At 47.8% G+C, this 11,192-nt stretch overlaps 1 protein-coding gene across 6 annotated transcripts in view; it reads left to right on the top strand.

Annotated features, from left to right (window-relative positions):
- LOC310866871 (bone morphogenetic protein receptor type-2-like) overlaps positions 1 to 11,192 on the top strand; it is a 40,619-nt gene that overhangs the window by 13,184 nt on the left and 16,243 nt on the right. For 4 of the 6 annotated variants that reach the window (XM_083776655.1, XM_083776656.1, XM_083776653.1 and 1 more), the window contains exons 9-14: positions 2,855 to 3,012; positions 3,885 to 4,032; positions 4,322 to 4,458; positions 4,847 to 4,992; positions 5,339 to 5,543; positions 5,661 to 5,754. In XM_083776655.1, coding sequence (XP_083632781.1) covers positions 2,855 to 3,012; positions 3,885 to 4,032; positions 4,322 to 4,458; positions 4,847 to 4,992; positions 5,339 to 5,543; positions 5,661 to 5,754 — 888 coding nt within the window. The remainder of the gene's footprint in view (positions 1 to 2,854; positions 3,013 to 3,884; positions 4,033 to 4,321; positions 4,459 to 4,846; positions 4,993 to 5,338; positions 5,544 to 5,660; positions 5,755 to 11,192) is intronic. The other 2 variants (XM_083776658.1, XM_083776657.1) reach the window with 2 other exon arrangements.

Genomic DNA, 11,192 nt, shown 5'->3' with positions numbered 1-11,192 from the left:
ACTTTAAAACAGTTGTCATGTTGCACACATGCCTAAAATTGCTCTTATTTGCGCCGCCCAGCTTGTCACACTCCAGGCTGCATGAACAGCTCTCGGGCTCGGTTTTCTGCCCCCTCAATGTCCCAAAGTGCTCTGTTGTACTTCAATGGCTAGTTGGCTACAATGGTAGCTTTGTGGTAGTCTGTGGTAGTAAATGTAGTCTGTGGTAGTAAATGTAAGCGAGTGACAGAGAGACGAGATTACCACATGTCGACCGTATCAATGCAGAGACCTACTTGGCATTATTAAATCCATTATTGGCCATTTGGCCTGGAGGGAGAACGTTTACAGCCGCTGCCACTTCCTCCTCCTCCTCCTCCTATCTGTCTCCAGTCCCCACACTGGCACGGCTTACGGCTATCAAGTTAGCCATGTGCTATCGATGTTTGAGGGTTTTCTCGTCAGCGAAAAGTCAACAAACGGAACGCGGTGACATGCATGCTGATCTTCCTTAATAATAAAAAAAGGTTTAGCCCATGCGTCCAGTGGCTTTATAGGTATAGGTTGCTCAGATCTGGACTGGATTTATTTATGTTTTGGACTAGAACCGGCGGACCTCTGTACTGTAGACGCGCAGATGCAGATGCGATGTGTTGTTTATTGATGATTAAGCCTACAACAATTTATTTATATTGTTAAATGTTGCTTTTTTGTTTGTCTTTTAAAAAAGGAGCATAAATAAATGTATACCATTCGTCTACTAACTTTAATTATGTAGCCTATAAATGCATATTACATTTGGGGTAGAAAATAAATAAAAATAAAAAATCAACCACTATCCGTTAATGACCCGGTTAATCCTGTCGGCTAACCGTCTGGGAAATTATCCGTTACCGACATCCCTACCTGCGACGTCCCCTTACCATTCACTAAACTCACCCCACACAGCTACTGCTGTTGTCCTGCGACGTCCCCTTATCATTCACTAAACTCACCCCACACAGCCAGGGCTCGACGCTTAGCATTTTTCCAAGTAGCACGTGTGCGCCTAAGTTGAAAAATCTAGTAGCACACAAATTATTTTAGGAGCACGATGAAAAGTTATCAAATAATGTGTTTTTGAGGGGCGCTAGCCCCTCCTATATACAGCTTTAGTCCCCACACGTCTCAATATTTTCCATTGACAATGAACGGAGAAATTAGGTCAAAATTCCAATAATTATGACGTAAATTAAACCATGATGTATGATGATAAGAGTGCCCCTCACTTCACACAGGTGTGATCTTTCTTTAATAAAGTGATATGAGGTAGGGGCAGGCAATATGACAAAATATTATATCACAATATATTTTCAGAAATGATCACAATATTGATATTCATCTGGATATCATATTATTTTTTATATAATCTATATAATCAATTTGTTTTTATACTGATAGACTATTAGTTTGGTATGCAGAATTGCAGATAGATAGTCAATTCATTTTATGAATGGATGGACAGACAGACTATCCGTTTTTATCTTGCTGTTCCATCATGTGAGTGTGACATTTAGACAGTGCAGAGGCTACTCAATGGTGAATTAGTATTGTAACATTATCCTTGGCTCTGACTGCTTCAGTTCAGACAGAACATCGGACATATAGGCTACACCTCGGCGTGGTGGAAGGAGGTGGTGGGGGGGATCTTTGCCTTTTTTACGTTGCTCGTTATGCAGGCCAGTGAGGCCACTGACTAGCTCTGGTCCATAGCTCTAGTCTAATGCGTTGCATTTAGAGTTATGGACCTGAGCTAGCCACTGACTAATAATATATCCAGCCAGGTCGGTCATTCGTATTGCGCTGCGCACACGCTTTTAGCGAGGTGCTAAGCAAGGGTTGTTTTGGTATACCAATCAATCAGTCTACTCCATGTGCGTGTGCACGTGCACTCTTTACGTGCGCGGCTGCACGCTGTTTCACCCACGTTTGGTTAAAAGTTATATCAAGTGATGTTTTAACATTACAAACTTTCTAAATAACTTTAGTATTCAACGTGTCGGGGTCCTAGCAACTCCTGTCTTCTGTGCTACCCTGCTGCGTTCACTCCGCTGCTCAGTGCTCACGGGGAAGAGAACTGAGCAGCAACAGAGGGAGGGGCGGCGCGGTGGTTGCAAAGGGGACAGATCTCCAAATGAACGCCGCATTGAGCCTCGACATGTTGTTAGCTTGTAGCTCTGCTCTTTTTGGCGAACGACACCGCCGTTCAGAAATATAGATTTAGGTATAGAACCGCGACTATAGAATGTGCACTTGCTGTAGACAGAGACTTCTCTTTATCACGATTGAATGGTCAAATCCTGTAGTCGCACGGTGATATTTTTTGTCGCAAATGCGAGTACCTAGTCGCACTGTCGAGCCCTGCACACAGCTACTGCTGTTGTCCTGCGACGTCCCCTTATCATTCACTAAACTCACCCCACACAGCTACTGCTGTTGTCCTGTGACGTCCCCTTATCATTCACTAAACTCACCCCACACAGCTACAGCTGTTGTCCTGCGACGTCCCCATATCATTCACTAAACTCACCCCACACAGCTACTGCTGTTGCCCTGCGACGTCCCCTTATCATTCACTAAACTCACCCCACACAGCTACTGCTGTTGTCCTGCGACGTCCCATTATCATTCACTAAACTCACCCCACACAGCTACAGCTGTTGTCCTGCGACGTCCCCTTATCATTCACTAAACTCACCCCACACAGCTACTGCTGTTGTCCTGCGATGTCGCCTTATCATTGGTTTAGATAAAATCCCTTGAAAGTTGAATCCCACAAATAAATCACCTTTCTCTCTCTCTCTCTCTCTCTCTCTCTCTCTCTCTCCTCTCTCAGACCAGTACAAGCCAGCGGTGTCCCACAGGGACGTGAACAGTCGTAACGTCCTGGTGAGGAGTGACCTGTCATGTGTCCTCACAGACTTCGGTCTGTCCATGAAGCTGACGGGACAGACCCTGAGGACAGGGGACGAGGACAACGCTGCTATATCTGAGGTTAGAGAACGCACGCACGCACACACGCTCGCACGCACGCTTTATTGGCATAGTAAAACAGATGTTTACATTGCCAAAGCAGGTGTCAAAATACAATAGAAACAGTTGAAAATGGGCAAAGTATAAACAGTTGGAGGAGGTTCAGCATTTTGTAGACATTGCATCGTTATATACATGTTATAACAGGATATAAAGCTTTGTTGAAACAAATAGCACTTTGGTAGAAGTTCTCAACGGGCCCAAATATTAATGTTCCATTTCCATCGTTCTAATGGATTGGTGGTGGTGACTGGTGGTGAGTAAACATGAATAGAAGCTGCAGCTCCCTCCCTTTAGTATGTTTCCTCTGAAGTGAAGCAGTTAATATGTCCCCGTTCACAAAGTGCAATCATCACCGTTGTGCAGAAGTCCCGAAACAGAGCGACAACATTATTATACTGCCAACTTGGCTATAATGGCGTGTCTCAACAGCTTAGAGATCTGTTATTTTGGGCACATATAATGAGGCGCGCCGATGGATGGCGGTTATAATACTAAGCATTTTGGAAATCAAATAGCCTGCAGTGGACTGCAACGTTGCCTGGTCATCATACACTTTTATCATACAGAGTTATATCACTTACCTGTATATGGATCGTTTGGTGAGGTTGATTAATGATTAGGTTATTCATCGCAGCCAGCTGGGTTTAACGAGATAGCTCAGTGTAACATGACGAGAACCATGACACTTCAGCTATCGTGTGATAATCCGATTGATCTTATAAAACATTTAAGCATTATGGACACTGGCAAGTTAACTGGTTAGAAGCTCGTTTTGGTACGCAAACCAGAGGCATATATTGTCATATTGATATTATAATTAACCCTTTCAGGTGGGCACAGTGCGCTACATGGCTCCAGAGGTCCTGGAAGGCGCCGTGAACCTCAGGGACTGCGAGTCGGCTCTGAAGCAGGTGGACATGTACTCCCTGGGCCTGGTCTACTGGGAGGCCTTCATGAGATGCTCCGACCTGTTCCCTGGTGAGTGGACCTGTTCCCTGGTGAGTGGACCTGTTCCCTGGTGAGTGGATCTGTTCCCTGGTGTCCAAAATCCAAGTGAAGCACATCTGGAGCAATTAGGGGTTCAGAGTCTTGTTCAAGGACACTTGGACACTAACTCTGGGTTCCCATCCGGTCACTCTACCCCTGAGCCACTGCCGCCCTCATGTACAATTGGTTGTGTTTATTGTAGAAGGTCTTAATGTCTTGTCTTGTGTGTGTGTGTGTGTGTGTGCGTGTGTGTCCTGCCTGCGTGCGTGCGTGCGTGCAGGTGAGTCTGTCCCAGAGTACCAGGTGGCGTTCCAGGCAGAGATGGGGAACCAGCCCAGCTTTGAAGACATGCAGGTTCTGGTGTCCAGAGAGAAGCAGAGACCCAGGTTCCCTGAGGCCTGGAAGGAGAACAGCCTGGTGAGAAACCCCTAACCTTACCCTACCATACCCTACACTACCCTAACCCTTACCCAGGTTCCCTGAGGCCTGGAAGGAGAACAGCCTGGTGAGAAACCCCTAACCCTACCATACCATACCCTACACTACCCTAACCCTTACCCAGGTTCCCTGAGGCCTGGAAGGAGAACAGCCTGGTGAGAAACCCCTCATCCTAACCCTAAAATAAGTTTTGCATCGTTTGCTACAACCAGTGCGGCCTCTTCCTTTCTTCAAACTTATGAACCAGACCAAAATAAATTATGACTAGATAAAGTGCCCCTCGGGGCACAGGTCTCCACCAGGGCAGGTCAAGTTGTGGCCTCCTGGTGGCGCTATAATAGGCCAATGTGTGTGTTTGTGCATGCAGGCCGTGCGCTCCCTGAAGGACACCATGGAGGACTGCTGGGATCAGGACGCCGAGGCCAGGCTGACCGCCCAGTGTGCCGAGGAGAGGATGGCTGAGCTCCTATTGGTCAGAACCTCTACGACCTGTACCACGCTACAGAACCACAGGTAACACACTGAGCTCCTATTGGTCAGAACCTCTATGACCTCTACTACACTGCAGAACCACAGGTAACACACTGAGCTCCTATTGGTCAGAACCTCTACGACCTCTACTACACTACAGAGCCACAGGTAGCACACGCACACGCACACACACACACACACACACACACACACACACACACACACACTTTGATTTTTACAGTAAATTTGGAACCCACAATCACATAATGGGTTTCATAAGCGTTTTTTGGGGGTCAATGAATTTTTGCAGTTAATATACAAAAAGAACCCATGAAATGTTAACCCATGGAGGTAAGAGGGTTCTGTCTCATCTCGTCTCACCTGTCAGGAACCTGTCCAACAGTAGGGGCGGCTTCAGGGTTGGCCCCTCCAACAACACGGCCGACTCCGCCTCCTCCTACATCGAGGACCACCAGGTGGGTGTGGCCAACGGTCACCTGGCGGCGGCGGTCGCCACCGCAACCCGGGGGGGAGGGGGCGGAGTCACGGAGAGGAACAGGAACTCCATCAACTACGAACGACAGCAGGCACAGGTGTGTGTGTGTGCGACGTGTGTGTGCGCGATATATATCTCCTGAAATTAACTGATTAATTTATCAATTTATTCACCTCACCTCTCTCTCTCTCTCTCTCTCTCTCTCTCCATGCAGTGTCATGCTCGCTTGTCCAGTCCAGAGAGCAGTGTGTCTGCAGGCCTGACGCCCAACACTGTGATGACCTCCATCTCGGAATCTGAGCACTCTGGTACGCACGCACGCACGTACACACACGCACACACACACACACACATTTTCTGCACTTCCATCTAGGCTGCAGATGGAGAGACAGCGAAATTCCTTCACGACGGACGACGTACGTCGCGACGTATATTTTTCCGTCGCAACGTATATTCGAGTACGTCCTGGCGTAAATATCAATTCGTCCCGGCAGAACGGACTCGTCGCGGCTATATCTACCCGTTTGCGACGTAATAAGTTGACTATTATTTTCCGTCGCGCCAGAACGGGACTCGTCGCAGCTATATCTACCCGTTGTGGCGTGAGCTGGACTCGTCACGGCAGAACGTGACTCGTCGCGACTATATCTACCCGTTTGCGACGTGCGCCTCGCCGGTCCGGTCTCCAGGCGAGCCTGCGTCCTTCATATATTTTTTTTTCTGCTCTCGTTGGACTTAACTTTAAAAGTCCAATGGAACACCTCTTTGTAACGGGCCGCTGTAGCATAGTGGTCTAATCCCTCGCCTCTCTATTCTTTTTTGCTGAGGACGCTGGTTCAATTCCCGCTCGCGGCAGACCAAAATTATTATATTTTAGACAGACACACAGACAGACAGACAGACAGACTGCCTGTCTGCCTGCCTAATGTATTGTAAATAATGTATTCATTCCATACGGCTATTTTTTTTTAATATAAAAACTTTTGTCTTTCGCGCGATTCGAACCAGCGTCGTCAGCACCAAAATATTGAGAGGCGAGTGATTAAACCGCTAGACTACAGCGGCCATACGTTACAAAGAAGTGTTTCATTGGACTTATAAAGACAATAGCACCCAGCTGCAGTCTCGCAAGGGGAGGGACCGGAAGTGCTTTTATTTCCGGCTTCCACGTGCACAAGCGCACATACACGCACGCGAAATATATACAGTTGAAAACCAAGTGCTAGCAGTGGAAGACGAGGATAAAACTGCTTCGACCCAATACTGCTGACACGGAAGGATGAAGATGGCTGAAGATATGGCGGAGAAGGTCAAAGAACTAAAGAAGGAGAGGACCACAGCAAAACGCCGCTTCACCAAACAAGCCAACCACATTGCCAGGGGAGCAGACGCCATGCTGCGATCCGAGCTGATGGACGAGTTCAGCACACTCTCTCTCTGTTATAGAGCCGTGCTTGAGGCAAATGATGAGTTCAGGCTTGAGCTGGAGGCTGAAGTAAAACCTGACGATGAAGAGGAAGGGCTTGACGAGAAGCAAGAGGACGACCTCAAACATACTGCAAAAGAAGCCGAAACAAAGATGGCAGAGATCAGAGACATTGTGCAGCTAATCCTGTGGTCCAAATATGGAAGACATGAGCTGGAAACAGCTATTGATGGAGCTGAGAAAGTGTGTGAAGCAGCAGGAACTGTGCCAGTGAAGAGTGAATCCTTAGAGTGCTATGAACAGCACCTAACGCTCTCAGACGAGATGGGAGAAAAGGCTGTCTCTATAATGTCCATGTGGGAGAAATGGATACCCGTCGAATCCAGTGATGGACTGAATGCGAGGCTCAAGGACCTAGGAGTAACCCTTCTCAGGCTGAAGATGAGGAAACCTCAGTTTACATCTGCACGCAGCCTGAGGATTGCTGAGCAAGGCACAGGAGTTGCACCACACCATCCGACGACACCGCTGGTGAGGATAAAGCCAACCACTCTACCTACCTTCTCTGGAAATAAGAGAGATTATCACCGATGGAGAAAAGATTGGGAAAGCCTGCAAAGGCAGGGAGAGCCATCCGGATCCCCTGAAGTGAAAAAGATCCAGCTCTTGGATAGTGTGGAGGAGAAAATCTCCAAAGAACTCAGACTTTCTACCTACACTACAGCCAAAGACATTTTCAGAGTATTGGAGAACAGGCATGGAAATAAATCAAGCATCACTGTCGAAATCCTTGAAGAGCTCGACAGGATACCATATGTAAAAGGAAACCAGCCAAGAAAGGTCATCGACCTTATACAAACTGTGGAGAAGGCTCTGTCAGATCTCACTGAATTGGGCAACTCTGGGGCCATAAACAACCCACTTGTGATCAAATCAATCGAAAGCAAGTTACCTGACTTTATCAAGAGAGACTGGTTGATGTTCATGGTAGATCCCAGCAACAATGTCACAGCAGAGAACCATTTTGACATGCTCTTGAAATATTTGAAGAACCAGGAAGACGTACTGGAGAGGCTTGATCAACTAAGAATTGTGGAGAAGACGGACAAGCCAGATCGCCCGGACAAAAAGAATGAGAGAAAGTTTGCCTCGACAAAGAACACCAAGAGACAAGAGCTTGACGGATGTGTTGTCTGTGGCGACAGTGGACATAACCACAAACTGTTCTTTTGCCGGAAATTCAAGGGACTGAAGTTATCGGAGAAGACTGCTGCCTTGAAGCAGCTGGGAGCATGCAGGAAGTGTCTCGGATGCCATGACGGAACTGCATACTGCAGGGAGACATTCCTATGCAGAAATGCAGACTGTAAAAAGGGAGGAAATGCTGCAGACCACCATTATATCCTCTGCCCAAAAGGAGGATTCAAGCCTCGAGGGGAAGAGGGAAGAGGTGGAAGAGACGGCAACAAAGGCAAACTCACAGAGGAACAAGAGTCGTTCTTGTCTGAACTCTCCTCGGAAATGGCAGATCGAGGCAGAAGGGCTTTTACTAACAAAACTGCAGTGGCACTCAAAACCTCCGGCCAGTCTGAACTACTGCGAAGAAATGGTCTCGCCGAGCTTCCTGTCATCATGATGCTGATGAAAGTCACTTCAAACGCTGGTCAGAAAATTGGGACATTGATTGACCTGGCGTCGGATACAAACTATATCACCCATAAGGCTGCTAAAAGACTTGGGTTGAGAAAAGAGAAGATAACCTTGATTGTACATGGGGTTGGAGGAATGGCCATGAAGGTGGACACTCAGAGATACCTCCTCAAAGTTAGAGTGAAGACTCCTAAAGGCACTGAAAGAGCCCATGAACTGGTCTGCTACGGCCTAGATGAAATAGCCAAGGTCCATCAAGTGATTCAACCCGAGAGGTTGCAAAGGTTCTTCCCGGAGGTCAAGCTTGAAGAGCTGGAAAGACCAGAAGAGGTTGAGCTACTCATAAGCCACCGAGAGGGAAGACTCGCTCCCCAAAGAGTAAAAGTAATTGGAGACCTCGTCTTGTGGGAGAGTCCACTGGGGAAGACAGTGGGCGGAGCACATCCCGATCTGCATGAAGAGGTGGACGTGGAAGCACATGGATCAAGAACACACTTTGCTCGCTCCATGAGAACAGCAGCAGTCAAATATCAAGAGACATTCACAGTTGCCAGTAACCGTGGGTTCCTTGAGTGGTGGCACTGGGACAGCATCGGAGCTGCATGTGAACCAAGATGTGGAGGATGTCGATGTGGAAACTGTCCACCAGGAGGAAAAGAGATGACCCTGGCAGAGGAGAGGGAGTATGAGATCATTAAAGGAGGCCTCACCTACAAAGAGGAGGATGCTCACACTCCATCTCCACACTGGGACGCAAAATATCCTTGGACCGAAGATCCTGTCTCTCTCCCCTACAACAAAGGTGCAGTCCAGGCCTGCTTCTTAAGGATGGAAAAGCAACTGAGCAAAGAACCAGACTGGAAAGTCGCATACACAACCCAGATCCATGAAATGGTCGAACGAGGAGCAGCCATAAAACTCACCGATGACATCATTGACAAGTGGACTGGACCAGTGTGGTATGTGAGCCACCTGGTGGCACCAAACCCCCATTCAGTGACAACACCAGTTCGTATTGTATGGAACAGCAGCCAGAAGTACAAAGGCGTGAGCATGAATGACATTCTTCTTAAGGGACCAGATGTACTCAACCCTATTAGAGCTGTACTGCTACGGTTCAGAGAAGGTGTGCATGCAGCTCTAGGAGACATAAAGAAGATGTACAACTCTGTGTGGCTGGAGCAGCGTGAGATGCATCTTCACAGATTCCTCTGGAGAGACAGCCCAGAAGAGGAGATCAGTGAATATGCAATCACCAGAGTCAACATCGGGGACAAACCTGCTGGTTGCATCGCTCAGTTGGCTATGAGGGAAACGGCGAGCCTGCCCAGCTTTGTTCACTTGGAAGATGAACGCAGAGTCATTGAAGAGGACAGTTATGTGGACGACCTCTTGACCTCCCACAATAGCCTGGATCAACTCGACAAAATCACCGCAAAAGTTGGAGAGATTTTGGAAGCTGGAGGCTTCTTCCTCAAACCATGGGTCCGGTCAGGGCAAAGTGGGAGGAAAGGAACAGACAAGGAAGTCCTAAAAGAGGAACAAGGGAAAACCTTCATTCTCCCAAATCAAATGAGGGAAGAAGACAACAAAGCCCTGGGCATCGGCTACCAAGTGGACGAAGACAAGCTCTACATGTTGACCTCAGTTAACTTTTCCAAAAGAAAGAAGAAAATGAGAGTTGGTAAAGATCTTCTCAAAGAAGAGGTGAGAACCGAAACACCAAACCCACTGACTAGAAGGGCTCTCTTAAGCCAAGTAGCCGGGCTGTACGACCCAATTGGCCTAATAGCACCGGTCAAGCAGAAGGGAGCAATTCTTGTCAGAAAGGCATTCCAAGAGGGAGGAGGTGGCAAGCTAACCCAAGAAACCTGGGACAAACCACTCTCGGAAAGCATCAGAGAAGAAGCCATACAGCTTTTTGAAGAATATGTACAGCTTGGTCAGGTGAAATTCTACAGAAGCCTCACTCCAGCTGACTGGAAAGGAAACCCTTGGGGCATCACATTCTCTGATGGAAGTGACAAAACCTTTGGAGCTGTGATGTACTTAAGATGGGAAACAAGTCATGGCATTGAAGTTCGGTTCGTGGAATCAAAAGCCAAACTGACACCTCTGGATCAAAAGGGAGAAGCTGTAAAAGCGGAGATCTGTGGAGCAGTCTTCGCAGCCAGAATCAGGAAGTATGTGGAAAAGCATGCTCGAATGAAGATCGAGAAATGGTTCCATCTGCTGGACAGTCAGACGGTCCTTGGGGCAATCCAGAGAGACAGTTATGGGTACCAAAGCTTCTTTGCCAACAGAGTGGGTGAGATCCAAAAGACTGCACCAGTGCAGGACTGGTGGTGGATCCGTGGAGATCTGAACATAGCTGACATCATTACAAGAGGAGGCACTCCTGAAGATTTAAGAGAGGATTCCACCTGGCAAAACGGACCAGAATTCCTGAAGTGGCCAGTGGAGGAGTGGCCCATTAAATCAGCTGGAGAGGTAGCTGCCCAGGCCAGGGAGAGCGTAAACACACTCCAAAGGAAGGCATTTTCAGCTGCAATCACTCGAGCTCAAGCTAAAATCAGTCCGCAGGCAGACGACCCTCGGACCACACAGGAAAGAAAAGAGGAAAGACCAACTCTTCTAAGAAAGAAGCCCACTGGCTGGGTCAAAGATCTT

The sequence above is a fragment of the Protomyctophum parallelum genome (assembly GCF_964188405.1).
Source record: "Protomyctophum parallelum genome assembly, chromosome: 11".
NCBI classification, from domain to species: Eukaryota; Metazoa; Chordata; class Actinopteri; order Myctophiformes; family Myctophidae; genus Protomyctophum; species Protomyctophum parallelum.
Note: the sequence above shows the minus strand (reverse complement) of the source record. Positions and strands in the feature narration are given on the sequence as shown.